Raw genomic sequence first — 14,408 nt, 5'->3', positions numbered from 1 at the left:
AGTAAAATTTTGCGTAATTGCGTCAGATATGTTACTTGTGTCTCTCAACTAGAGGTTATGTATAGACTTTTATATAGGGCCGAATCATCGGTATGCCCCCGAACTTTTGCATGAATCTCATTCTCCCCACTTGTTTTTGATGCACTTATCTGATACGGTAGGTAGTTGTCCCACTGTCTTTTCCCATCCAAATGGTTTCTGGGCCATTGCCATGCAAATGATCAAAGGAACCATTTCCGTGACTCCTCCCCCATGTAGTGAACAAAAGTGATGTGCCCTTATTTGGTAGGGTCAAAGATTCCAAAAACGGAATTCAAGTTTGTGTCATTGAACAGGCTTGGGTAATCCAGGGACCGGATTTTGGACATTCTTAACTGTTCAAGATGTGTGATATAACTCTCTTGGTCTCTCTGTAGTAGGAACAGCACAGAGGATGGGAAAAGATATGTACACTAACGGTCAAAAGTTTTGGAACACTTACTCATTCAAGGGTTTTTCTAAATGTTTGACTGTTTTCTACATTGTAGAATAATAGTGAAGACATCAAAACTATGAAATAACACATTTGGAATCATATAGTAAACAAAAATATTTTAAAGAAAACAAATCTATATTATATTTGAGATTCTTCAAATGGCCACCCTTTGCTTTGATGACAGCTTTGCACACTCTTGGCATTCTCTCAACCAGCTTCATGAGGTAGTCACCTGGAATGCATTTCAATTAACAGGTGTGCCTGATAAAAGTTAATTTGTGGAAATTCTTTCCTTCTTAATGGGTTTGAGCCAACCAGTTGTGTTGTGACAAGGTAGGGGGGGGGGGGTATACAGAAGATAGCCCTATTTGGTAAAAGACCAAGTCCATATTATGGCAAGAACAGCTCAAATAAGCAAAGAGAAACGACAGTCCATCATTACTTTAAGACATGGTCAGTTAATGCAGAAAAGTTCAAGAACTTTGAAAGTTTCTTCAAGTTCAGTAGCAAAAACGATCAAGCGCTATGATGAAACTGGCTCTCATGAGGACCGCCACAGGAATGGAGACCCAGAGTTACCTCTGCTACAGAGCATAAGTTCATTAGAGTTACCAGCCTCAGAAATTGCAGCCCAAATAAATGCTTCACAGAGTTCAAGTAACAGACACATCTCAACATCAACTGTTCAGAGGAGACTGCATGAATCAGGCCTTCATGGTTGAATTGCTGCAAAGAAACCGCTACTACAAAACAACAATAATAAGAGGAGACTTGCTTGGGCCAAGAAACACGAGCAATAGACATTAGACCGGTGGAAATGTGTATTTTGGTCTGGAGTCCAAATTGGAGATCTTGGTTCCAAACGCTGTTGTGAGACGCGGTATGGGTGAACGGATGATCCGGTGTGGGTGAACGGATGGTTTTTCAACAGGACAATGACCCAAGGCACCTCCAGGCTGTGTAAGGGCAATTTTTTGAAGAATTAGAGTGATGGAGTGCCGCATCAGATGACCTGGCCTCCACAATCCCCTGACCTCAACCAAATTGTGACGGTTTGGGATGAGTCGGACCGCAAAGTGAAGGAAAAGCAGCCAACAAGTGCTCAGCATATGTGGTAACTCCTTCAAGACTGTTGGAATAGCATTCCAGGTGAAGCTGGTTGAGAGAATGCCAAGAGTTTGCAAAGCTATCATCAAGGCAAAGAGTGGCTATTTGAATAATCTCAAATATAAAATATATTTAACACTTCTGGTCACTACATGATTCCAAATGTGTTATTTCATAATTATTCTACAATGAAGAAAATAGTAAAAATAAAGAAACTGTTGAATGAGTAGGTGTTCTAAAAACCAGTAGTGTATCTCATGTGTCAATATTCCACAAAGTCATACTCGTATGCTTCAACCCTTCTATTCATCAAACAAGTAGATCCTGGGTGAAAAACAACACTGTAGTATTAGAAGAGTACAAAACACGAGAAGGTGAAAGAAAAAACATGATTTGGGGGGTGAATTCGTTAACTAATGTTGCCAAAGAGGATACTAGTGTATTTTGTTCTGAAGTCCCGCTCTCCAGCCTTAGTCCGTCAAGCCATCAGTGCAGTTAGCGTTAGCAGCAGCAGGCCAACTTACATTTCTTTGTACTTTAAACCAGCAAACATGAAAGGAAGAAAATAATTAAAAATAAGTCTAAACTGGTCTGTAAAAGACGAGCATGCTTGTTCAATTATCCAAGGGTTCACCTGGATATTGCCATACTGGCTCTCCTGGCATTGCCATACTGGCTCTCCTGGCATTGCCATACTGGCTCTCCTGGCATTGCCATACTTGTGTGAAAATAATATTTAGCTTGCTACATTGATTGCTATGGATACGCCAGGTGGTCATGGACACAGAAATATAATTAATTATATTTCTATCATGTGGGAGCTGCTCTTCTTATGCTCTGATCAGAATGATGATGATAATCATTTTTTATGAATAAATAATGAAACTCACATTTTGAAAATATTTGGTGAAAGACACCCTTTCTCAGAATTCTTACATGTGTGGACCTGATTTATATAATCTATTAAAGCATAAACACAATAAATAAAATTGGCACAGGTACATTTACACCAAATGTCATATTCCATTACATATGTGATACACACGCACAAGGACATCCTATTTTCTAGTCATAATTGTCTCTTTGTTGTGGTTTGAGCATGTACAATATGTACATGGATTGCTCTGGAGTAAGATACTGTATGAAAAAACACCGAAAGGGTCCTTGTCTCTGTTCAGCAGCAGCAGCCTCTTCTCTGCCCAGCAGTTCTGTCCTCAACTCGCCAGGTTTCTGGAATAGTCTGGCGAAGGGAAATTAAACATGTATGCATTACATTGGAGTCTCAGCAACATTTTCAAGCAATACATTTCCATGTATGATTTTATCAACAAGTATGCAAAACACAAAGACAACGTGGACCTTTTAATTTTGTGGTCATATAATATAAAAAGCACACAGAGATGGATAGGGTGCTTGTTCCCGTGCTTACTAGATCGGGTCTGTAGTACTGATGACCTCTGTTCTGGCGAACATGGATAGTACACTGGCACCAAACATCCGCAGGTACCGAGGTCAAGATACACCGGCAGGCATCTTAAAATCAGCCCGAGAGGACCAATCACTTACCTATACAGGAGAGAGATGGACAGTGATGTATTCATTATACATTAACACAGGGTGCTCTTTTAATGGAAGCCTCTACAACATAATCCAGGTAGAATCAGGAATTCCCCAGGGCAGCTGCCTCGGCCCCTTACTCTTTTCAATCTTTACTAATGACATGCCACTGGCTTTGAGTAAAGCCAGTATTTCTATGCATGCAGATGACTCAACACTATACACATCAGCTCCGACAGCGACATAAATGACTGCAACGCTTAACAAAGTGCTGCAGTTAGTTTCAGAATGGGTGGCAAGGAATAAGTTTAGTCCTAAACATTTCGAAAACTAAAAGTATTGAATTTGGGACAAATCTTTCACTAAGCCCTAAACCTCAACTAAATATTGTAATAAATAATGTGGAAATTGAGCAAGTTGAAGTGACTAAACTGCTTGAAATAACCCTGCATTGTAAACTGTCACGGTCAAAAATGTTTACAACAGTAGCTAAGATGGGGAGAAGTCTGTCCCTTATAAAGCGCTGCTCTGCCTTCTTAACAACACTGTCAACAAGGCAGGTCCTACAGGCCCTAGTTTTGTCGCACCTTGATTCCTGTTCAGTCGTGTAGTCAGGTGACACAAAGAGGGACTTAGGAAAATTACAATTGGCTTAGAACAGGGCAGTCATTTAAAAACACATTTTTATTTACAATGACAGCCTACCCCAGCCAACCCTGGGCCAATTGTACGCTGCCCTATGGCACTCCCCAATCCCGGCCAAATTTGCCTAGTAAAATAAAAAATCCTGTTGGGCTGTATCACCACCTGGTAAGGCATCTTTAACCGCAGGGCCTTGACCTAGACCTTGCACCTTAGAGACTGCTGCCCTATGGACATTTATCATTGAATACTCGTCACTTTAATAGTGTTTACATAGCATTTTACCAACTGTTTTTCTTTTGAAGCCAGAAGGAGGCTAGTATTAGTTACATTTATGCCTTTACCCGAGTATGCGGATATTTTATATATGAATGCTTCCACTCAGTGTTTGAGATCAATTGACACCCTTTACCATGGCACTTTGAGATTTATTTTAGACTGCAAATCCCTTACGCACCACTGCACTTTGTATATCAGGGTTGACTGGCCTTCTCTAGTCACTCGTAGGCTCAGTCACTGGTATACTTTTATTTACAAAGCCATTTTGGGTTTACTACATTTTTATTTGGGCATTTTTATTGTTCAGAAGTTTTTCATGTTGCTTGTCTGTAATTTTTGTAATGACTTGGTGCTGCTGATCTTGGCCAGGACACTCTTAAAAAAAGAGATTTTAAATCTCAATGAGCCCTTCCTGGTTAAATAAAGGTTTAACAATATTAATAATAATAATAAACTTCATATGTATGTACTGTATTCTAGTCAAGGCTCATCCTATAACTGCTGCTGTACACAATTGTTTTTATTCATATACTGTCCATAATGTCTATACACACCATCATATACATATATATTTATAGTCCGGACTCTGACATTGCTCGTTCTAATTTTAATTATTTTATATTTATTTGGGGTATTCGGGTGTATTGTTAGGCATTACTGCACTGTTGAACACAAGCATTTCACTACACCCGCGATAACATCTGCAAAATATGTGTACGCGACCAAAACAATTTGATTTAATTTTGAATGGATTAATGATGTGAGCTCCACACTCCAACCCAGTAGGCGGCGACAACGCAAATACTTTTGTTACGGTAAAGCTAACAATAAACTGAAAAGACGCTTCACCCCAATGTTCCTAAATGGTCTTTGTTTTGGGTCCATTGATCGCCCTCAATCGGTACATTTTGTGAAAAAGGAATTCTAAACATATGTATAACAGGTATGTCGCTAGTCAACATCTCTTGTATTAGCACGTTTATATACTCCCCTTGCAATTTCCCAGCAAGCTTGTTTAGTAGCTAGAATGAATGTTAGTTGTCTGTAACCCTTCTTACCACCAAACGTCTTTGTGGTGTTGTGATAACAATCAGTTTGCCAAATCTAAAGGCCGATAGTTTTGCCAATACTCATACTGTGGTAAATTACAGTGTAAAAGGGCATATCACTGTAGCTAACAGCAACATGAATGTTAATTTATTTAAGTAAATCCTCGTAAAGATGGAAGAAAAGCAGTATACGTCACTGACGGTTCCTACGGATTATCTCCAACAGTGGTGAGTTGTCCTCCGAACGCGTTGGGTGTTGGGAGGTTTTTGCATAAAATACAATTGTTGTGGAGTGTCAGTGTGTCAATCAACATGTTTTAAATAAAGCTAATTCTGCAACAACTGTCAAAACAGTTTCTATCGCCATGGCCTACAGCAGGCTATGTATTAATGTCATTATTAGACAAAGCATGCCCCCCCCCCCTCAACACTGTACTTTTTTAAATTAAGAAACAATTATGATCCTGTGAAGACAGACTGGCATGAAGGCAGACATTTCTACATGGTACAATGTACATGATTAAATAATGATTTGCAAAGAAAAAAACTAATTGGAAGTTTATATGCGAAGTTACTCTATGGATGCAGAGTGAGGTGACATGTCATTGATAGGCCATTTACATTTAACTAAAGTAATCCTAGACGTTAAAACATATGCATCCTTACAACATGATCATTAATAGCACACGCACCCATGTAAAAATCCAAAAGTTGGGCCATGAAATGTTTTCTGACCAGGAAACATGAGACATCAAACCAATGTGTGTGTGAAATGTATTCTAGGAGCATGAACAGTTTCTCTATGGACCCTCAGTCATTTCTTTGTCTTCCGGTTTGTCACCTCTCTGGACAAACCCCATTTGAAAACAAAAGAAGATGGTGTCACCCCAGTCTGTTTCTTTTGTCTTATGGACCTGTAGGTACCAGTCCACCCAGCAGCACCCCCAAGCTCAACATGTGATGCAGTACCATAACACGGGCCATATGGGTCATTACATGGAGGGATCCAGAGAGGACCGGGTCATGACGGAGCTGTCTGTCCACCAGGACCTCCCTGTCCACCAAGAGCTGGACTTCCATCACGACTTCCATCAAGAGCCAATCGTCCAACACGATCAGCCTGTGGATACATCACAAGGTATGTGATGACCCTCCCCCTCCCCCCCTTACTTAGCCATGCCGTCTGACATGTTTGCGTGGTCAATATTTGTACAGCTCTATTTGTTGTGCGCTCTCTTCTCTGCGTACACATTTCCCCAGTCCCCACCACCCTGGTGTTAACATGAACTGATCTATCCTCACCCTAGTGCTGTTCCAGTAATCAATCCAATTATATTTGTCTGGCACCTTCCACAGAATCATTGGGCGTGTCTGAGATTGACTACGATGCAGCCGGACTGCACAGGATCACTGATTTTTTTAAATAAATCCCCTTTTGCTTCCCGGATAATCACTCATCATGTGATCAAGAGTTGCGATTCTGCACCTCGTCTCAAATGGATTCCCCTGCAAACTTGTTAATTTTCTGTCTTTTAGCTCCGACGCCAGGGAAGAGAAAGAGAGGTCGGCCTCCCAAACAGAAGCCGGGGGAGGGCCAACCGCAGGAGGACTACGATCAGGCAGAGGCCCTGAAGAAAGCCAAAAGGACCCTTAACCGTTTCAATGGCATGTCAGTGGATGAGGTTATGGCCAAAACCCTGCCAGATATTATTGACCACAACCTGGACATTTTGATAGTGAGTTTAACATAATTTAATTTGTGAAATTTTCAGACTGGTGATGTTGAGTAGGGCTGTTTATGTAAAGTTTGGCCATTAAAAAAAAATCTGTACCATTATTAATGATAGGCCATTCTACCCTAATGATAGCCCATGGAATATACCATTCTACCCTAATGATAGCCCATGGAATATACCATTCTACCCTAATGATAGCCCATGGAATATACCATTCTACCCTAATGATAGCCCATGGAATATACCATTCTACCCTAATGATAGCCCATGGAATATACCATTCTACCCTAATGATAGCCCATGGAATACACCATTCTACCCTAATGATAGCCCATGGAATATACCATTCTACCCTAATGATAGCCCATGGAATATACCATTCTACCCTAATGATAGCCCATGGAATATACCATTCTACCCTAATGATAGCCCATGGAATATACCATTCTACCCTGATGATAGCCCATGGAATATACCATTCTACCCTAATGATAGCCCATGGAATATACCATTCTACCCTAATGATAGCCCATGGAATATACCATTCTACCCTAATGATAGCCCATGGAATATACCATTCTACCCTAATGATAGCCCATGGAATATACCATTCTACCCTAATGATAGCCCATGGAATATACCATTCTACCCTAATGATAGCCCATGGAATATACCATTCTACCCTAATGATAGCCCATGGAATATACCATTCTACCCTGATGATAGCCCATGGAATACACCATTCTACCCTGATGATAGCCCATGGAATACACCATTCTACCCTAATGATAGCCCATGGAATATACCATTCTACCCTGATGATAGCCCATGGAATATACCATTCTACCCTGATGATAGCCCATGGAATACACCATTATACCCTAATGATAGCCCATGGAATACACCATTATACCCTAATGATAGCCCATGGAATACACCATTATACCCTAATGATAGCCCATGGAATACACCATTATACCCTAATGATAGCCCATGGAATACACCATTCTACCCTGATGATAGCCCATGGAATACACCATTCTACCCTGATGATAGCTCATGGAATACACCATTCTACCCTAATGATAGCTCATGGAATACACCATTCTACCCCAATGATAGCTCCTGGAATATACACACCAATCTACCCTGATGCTTCTACACCTGCATTGCTTGCTGTTTGGGGTTTTAGGCTGGGAATACACCATTCTACGAAGGGCTATATAAATACATTTAATGATAGCCCTGGAATACACCATTCTACCCTGATGATAGCTCCTGGAATATACACACCATTCTACCATGATGATGCTCCTGGAATACACCATTTACCCTTGATAGCTCCTGGAATACACACACCATTTACCCTGATGATAGCCCCTGGAATACACACACCATTCTACCCTGATGATAGCTCCTGGAATACACACCATTCTACCCTGATGATAGCTCCTGGAATACACACACCATTCTATATAAATACATTTGATTTGATGATAGCCCCTGGAATACACACACCATTCTACCCTGATGATAGCTCCTGGAATACACACACCATTCTACCCTGATGATAGCTCCTGGAATACACACACCATTCTACCCTGATGATAGCTCCTGGAATACACACACCATTCTACCCTGATGATAGCTCCTGGAATACACACACCATTCTACCCTGATGATAGCTCCTGGAATACACACACCATTCTACCATGATGATAGCTCCTGGAATACACACACCATTCTACCCTGATGATAGCTCCTGGAATACACACACCATTCTACCATGATGATAGCTCCTGGAATACACACACCATTCTACCATGATGATAGCCCATTGGATCAAACACAATTTTTCATTAGATTAAACCCATGTACTACGTATGTGTTGTGAATTTGAATCGAATCAAAAATGACTCTAGCATTTTGCAATAATAATTTATGATCCCTTTCTCAGATTGGTATCAATCCAGGACTGTTGTCAGCCTACAAGGGACGACATTACCCAAACCCAGGAAACCATTTTTGTATGTAGCACTCACTTCAATTTCCATACATACATACAGAGTACTGTAATACCACATACTGACTGCCTGATTAGGGTCATGTTCATTAGGGCACAACAAAGCAAAACATTGTGCAGCGGAAGAAAATTAAAAAACAAGCCATTCTTGTTGGACGAGTTCAAACGGTACCTCCTCTCTTTGACTCGTTTTAGAACGCTTTCTTCCATTTCGTGCCTAGTGAACACAACCCCCGTTATTAGTAACAGTATGATGAAAGTGATTGAGCATTGTTTTTGTTTTGGACCTTAGGGAAATGCCTGTTCCTCTCTGGTCTTACTGATGAGCAGCTCAACCACATGCACGATCTGAGCCTGCCGGAGAAGTATGGCATTGGCTTTACCAACATGGTGGAGAGGACAACGCCAGGAAGCAAAGACCTCTCAAGGTGTCAAACCTATAGTAATAAAACATTAAACATCCATGATGCATTTTCTTTCTAGTTACAATTGTCGTCATGGTTATTGGTTCATAGTTGTCATGGTTATTGGTTCATTGTCTAGGCTAACTTTGTTACTATATCTACAGCAAAGAGTTTCGTGAAGGAGGCCGGCAATTGGTGGAGAAGCTGAAGAAATACAAGCCACTAATCGCAGCTTTCAACGGAAAATGTGAGCACATTTTTAAAGAGGATATCAGTAATTACAATTATAGTTTATGTTTTGTCTTTTACAGATAAAAACAGAAATACTTGTCATTTCGACAAAAGTTAGACCCACATAATTTAATGATGATATTCATTGCATTACGGTCTGGTTCGATTCCAGGCTGTATCACAGCGGTCTAAGGCACTGCGTCGCAGTGCTAGAGGCGTCACTACAGACACCCTGGTTCAAATCCAGGCCGTATCACAACCGGCCGTGATTGGGAGTCCCATAGAGCCGGTGCACAATTGTCCCAGCGTCGTCTGGGTTTGGCCGGTGTAGGTCGTCATTGTAAATAAGATTTTTTTCTTAACTGACTTGCCTAGTTGAATTAAGGTTAAATTACTCTTTTTCGGCAGGTATTTACGAAATTTTCAGCAAAGAGATCTTTGGAGTGAAGGCAAAGAAACTCGAGTTTGGCTTACAGCCGTACAAAATCCCAGAAACCGAAACAGTAAGTAGTTTTACCAAAATACACTGAACCAAAATATAAACGCAACATGTAAAGAAAGTGTTAGTCCCATGTTTCATGATCTGAAATAGAAGATCCCAGAAATGTTCCACACACAAGCTTCTTTCTTAAAAATGTTGTGCACGAATTTGTTTCCATCCCTGTTAGTGAGCATTTCTCCTTTGCCAAAATAATCCATCCACCTGACAGGTGGGCGAGCAGTTTGCTGATGTCAACATTGTGAACAGAGTGCCCCATGGTGAGGTTATGGTATGGGCAGGCATAAGCTACTGACAACGAACACAACTAGATTTTATCGATGGCAATTTGAATGCACAGAGATTGTCGTGCCATTCATCCACTGCCATCACCTCATGTTTCAGCATGAAACCTTGACCCCTTTGACACGTATACTGACGAGGAAATATGGAGTTCGCTAGAGCTTTGCTCACCTCAAGAACTTTGTGTCCAACCTGCCTGACAAACTGAATTATGCACGGCCCCATGTCGTAAGGATCTATACAAAATTCTTAGAAGCTGAAAATGTTGCAGTTCTTCCATGGTCTGCATAATCGCCAGACATGTCACCCATTGAGCACGTTTGGGATGCTCTGGATCAATGTGTATGACAGCGTGATCCAGTTCCTGCTAATATCCAGCAACTTCGCACAGCGATTGAAGAGGAGTGGGAAAACATTCCACAATCCACAATCAACAGCCTGATCAACTCTATTTTGAAGGAGATGTCACGCTGCATGAGGCAAATGGTGGTCACACCAGATACTGACTGGTTTTCTGATCCACCCCCCCCCCCCTTTCAAGGTATCTTCGACCAACAGATGCATATCTGTATTCCCAGTCATGTGAAATCCATAGATTAGGGCCTAATGAATGAATTTCAATTGACAGATTTCCTTAATCTTTAAAATTGTTGCATGTTGCGTTTTTATATTTTTGTTCAGTATAGTAACTAGTCGCACATGTTTGTATCCATTCTCTCATTTTCTGTTCCTACTGTTGTTTTGGGGTCTGTTTAAGAGGGTACATCTTTATAGATTCAGATAGAAATGTATTGTAGATCAAGTTTAGCGTTATGTCACGTAGAGCTGTGAGCCGTGTCGTCTCCAAACATTTCTACCTGCAACGTTGCGATTGTCTTCACTCATTGCATACATCCTAGGTGTGCTACTTGATGCCTTCGTCAAGCCCCCGCTGTGCCCAGTTCCCCCGCGCTCAGGACAAGGTTCACTTCTACATCAAGCTGAAGGAGCTACGGGACAAGATCAAAGGTGTGGTCTCAGTGGTCCGCGAGGTGCAAGAGACTGAGTACCACTTCGACTTGGGACTTGCCAAAGGTAAAATAATGGTCATGTCGGAGTTGAGCGTTGCCACACTTCAAAGTCTTGTTCACGCTGCTATTTCAGAACGAACATGAGAAACCCGTTAACTGAATCTCTGATATATACTGAATATAATGCCATTGATAAGGATGCCATCAGGCGCTTCATGTTACGCCAATTATATTCAGTCATGTGGTGAACGTTCAAATGATAAATGAGGGTGTGCTCTCTAGATTGGCAATCGTGTTGAAGAGCAGTGTTGTTGATCACTAATCTTGTATTTCCTGTACCACTGCTACAGAGGATGCTAAGAGGATGGCCATCAAGGAGGAGCAGGTGGATCCTGCGTACGAGACCTGCGACGGGGAGCGTGAGGAGGCAAGGCAAAGCACAAGCTACTGCAACATTTCCTCCACCAAAGAGACCGGTGAGAGCAAGTTTCTGAAGAGTGTTTATTTTTCGTCTTTCGTTAGTGCATCTCGGCTGATAGGAAAATAGACCCTAAAGATGAATGACTTGTCATCACTATTCATACAGCTGTTGGTTTGTTAAAGGGTTACTTCAGGATTTAGGCAATGAAGCCCTTTACCTTCTAACCCTGAGTCAGATGAAGCCCTTAATCTACTGACCCAGTCAGATGACCTTAATCTACTGACCCAGAGTCAGATGACCTTAATCTACTGACCCAGAGTCAGATGAAGCCCTTTATCTACTGACCCAGAGTCAGATGAAGCCCTTTATCTACTGACCCAGAGTCAGATGAAGCCCTTTATCTACTGACCCAGAGTCAGATGACCTTAATCTACTGACCCAGAGTCAGATGACCTTAACTACTGACCCAGAGTCAGATGACCTTAATCTACTGACCCAGAGTCAGCTTAATCTACTGACCCAGAGTCAGATGACCTTAATCTACTGACCCAGAGTCAGATGACCTTAATCTACTGACCCAGATGACCTTAATCTTATCTACCCAGATGACCTTAATCTACTGACCCAGATGACCCACTGACCCAGAGTCAGATGAAGACCTTAATCCTTAATCTTATCTACTGACCCAGAGTCAGATGAAGACCCAGAGTCAGATTTATCTACTGACCCAGAGTCAGATGAACTGACCCAGAGTCAGATTATCTACTGACCCAGAGTCAGATGAAGACCCAGAGTCAGATTTATCTACTGACCCAGAGTCAGATGAAGTCAGATGAAGCCCTTTATCTACTGACCCCAGAGTCAGATGAAGCCCTTTATCTACTGACCCAGAGTCAGATGAAGCCCTTTATCTACTGACCCAGAGTCAGATGAAGCCCTTTATCTACTGACCCAGAGTCAGATGAAGCCCTTTATCTACTGACCCAGAGTCAGATGAAGCCCTTTATCTAGATGAAGTCGTGGATACCATTTTTACATCTGAATAAATTGTTTGTTTTTTATACTCCTTTTAGCAATGCCCAGTAAGGACCAAGCCCAAGCTACACCATTGAACCACATGCCATACGACCAGTGGATGACACAGTCGTTTGCAGACCAGATACCGGACATTAGCTGTAACAGTAGCAATGTAGCTCAACCTCAGTTGGGAGCAGAAACCTTTTGAAGAAGGCCCCCACAAGAAAGTCATTGGGTCACACCGTTTCTGAGGCATCATAATGCATGCGTCACACTAGAAGGAAGATGGAGGAGAAATGGCCCATCTTGACTGGACTCCTGTTTTTCAAATTCTCTCTTTTAAAACACAGCCCATTTTATTCCCCATTAATTTTTATAACTATTTATTGCATTTCATACAGCATGTGTCCAGTGTCTTATTTTTATATTTTTAAAGAATGGGATTTTGTTGTATCCCTCACATGTGGAAGTGTAATTGTGCTCTGGAATTTTTAAGTTTGTTATTACAGAGATATTAAATCAGTTGTACAACTGACATTGACAGTTATTTTGTGGAATCCGGAACTTAATGATGTACATGGTTCATTATGACTTGTAAAGTGATCAAGTTGAATGAAAAAGATAGGTACCTGACAGTTCCAAGACGGCATGGGCCGTATTCATTAGGGCACACCGTATGAAAACATAATGCAACGGAAAATGAAGTTTTTCTTATTGGACAAATTCAAATAGTACCTCCCCTGTTTGCTTCTGCTTTGTGTCTAGTGAATTCAACAGTGGAAAGCTTTTAAAGAGAACTGGAATAACAGGGAGGCACTGAAATGCTTAGTTTTGTTACGGTGTGTCCTAATGAACACGACCCTAGTTTCCGTCTCCTGGCTTCACAGCCACCTTTTCTAGCGGTCCCAGCAGTTCCAGCAGTTTTCTCCAGGCCATTTTAGAGACCGTTTCAGGTGAAGGTAGCCCCAGTTTCCTCCTTATGACTGATGATCATGACGTTATATCATTCATCTGACCTCTGAACCATATATTGATCTTCAGCAGAGCAACAGAGTTTATAATTTACCAAACAAGACGGACATCTTACAATGTCAAACCAGAATATGTCCCTGGACGCAGAATCGAATCACTCCTTTCATTATACAGAAATAACCATGCCTTGTCTTATCATGACAAATGTTTAGATGACCACCAATGCTAGTCCCTGGATGTTGCATAACGCCTTCAGCCAATCAGGTTTCAAAACGCTACCGTGGACCTACGGGTCATGGAATGGATGCCTCTGCCACAGGAGACTAGATGTGTATTCATTCCGCTGATTCTGTTGCAAAACGTTTAAGGGGAAGCAAACAAAACGGAGAAGGACACATCTGAATTTGTTCAGTAGAAACTCTGGTTTCGCCCTATTTGGTTCTGAAACGGTAAACGGTTTCCATAGCAAAATAGTGACCGTTTTGGAACAAAAACTAAGTATCTATTGGATAAATTCAGGTAGGTCCCCCTCCCTGTTCATTCCGTTTGGTTCCTAGTGAATACACCCCTGGGCTCACACCGTTTGTCACACCAATACACAGGGAACCCAGCATGGCTAGAAAGTACTACTTCACGTGGGAGTCGTGTTGCTCTCCTCGTTCACGCCGCCGATAAGCTATTTGCATACACTTTGAAAATGGAAA

The 14,408-nt window shown here is 41.5% G+C and overlaps 1 protein-coding gene across 1 annotated transcript; it reads left to right on the top strand.

Annotated features, from left to right (window-relative positions):
- The first annotated feature begins 4,838 nt into the window (after positions 1 to 4,838).
- LOC118374273 (G/T mismatch-specific thymine DNA glycosylase-like) lies at positions 4,839 to 13,267 on the top strand. Its single transcript, XM_035760659.2, has 11 exons — positions 4,839 to 5,003; positions 5,267 to 5,337; positions 6,030 to 6,247; positions 6,646 to 6,845; positions 8,803 to 8,872; positions 9,161 to 9,296; positions 9,437 to 9,519; positions 9,912 to 10,006; positions 11,184 to 11,358; positions 11,645 to 11,770; positions 12,789 to 13,267. The coding sequence occupies exons 2-11, from the start codon at positions 5,282 to 5,284 to the stop codon at positions 12,938 to 12,940; spliced, it is 1,311 nt and encodes a 436-aa protein (XP_035616552.1). The 5' UTR covers positions 4,839 to 5,003; positions 5,267 to 5,281; the 3' UTR covers positions 12,941 to 13,267.
- Positions 13,268 to 14,408: the final 1,141 nt, after the last annotated feature.

The sequence above is a fragment of the Oncorhynchus keta genome, chromosome 26 (assembly GCF_023373465.1).
Source record: "Oncorhynchus keta strain PuntledgeMale-10-30-2019 chromosome 26, Oket_V2, whole genome shotgun sequence".
Classification (NCBI taxonomy): Eukaryota; Metazoa; Chordata; class Actinopteri; order Salmoniformes; family Salmonidae; genus Oncorhynchus; species Oncorhynchus keta.
This window is presented reverse-complemented; position numbering and strand designations above follow the sequence as displayed.

Coding starts and splice junctions, on each gene's coding strand:
- LOC118374273 (XM_035760659.2), top strand. CDS start 5,282: ATGGAAGAAAAGCAGTATACGTCACTGACGGTTCCTACGGATTATCTC. Junction 9,297..9,436: donor GGAAGCAAAGACCTCTCAAG/GTGTCAAACCTA, acceptor CTATATCTACAG/CAAAGAGTTTCGTGAAGGAG. Junction 10,007..11,183: donor AAATCCCAGAAACCGAAACA/GTAAGTAGTTTT, acceptor CATACATCCTAG/GTGTGCTACTTGATGCCTTC.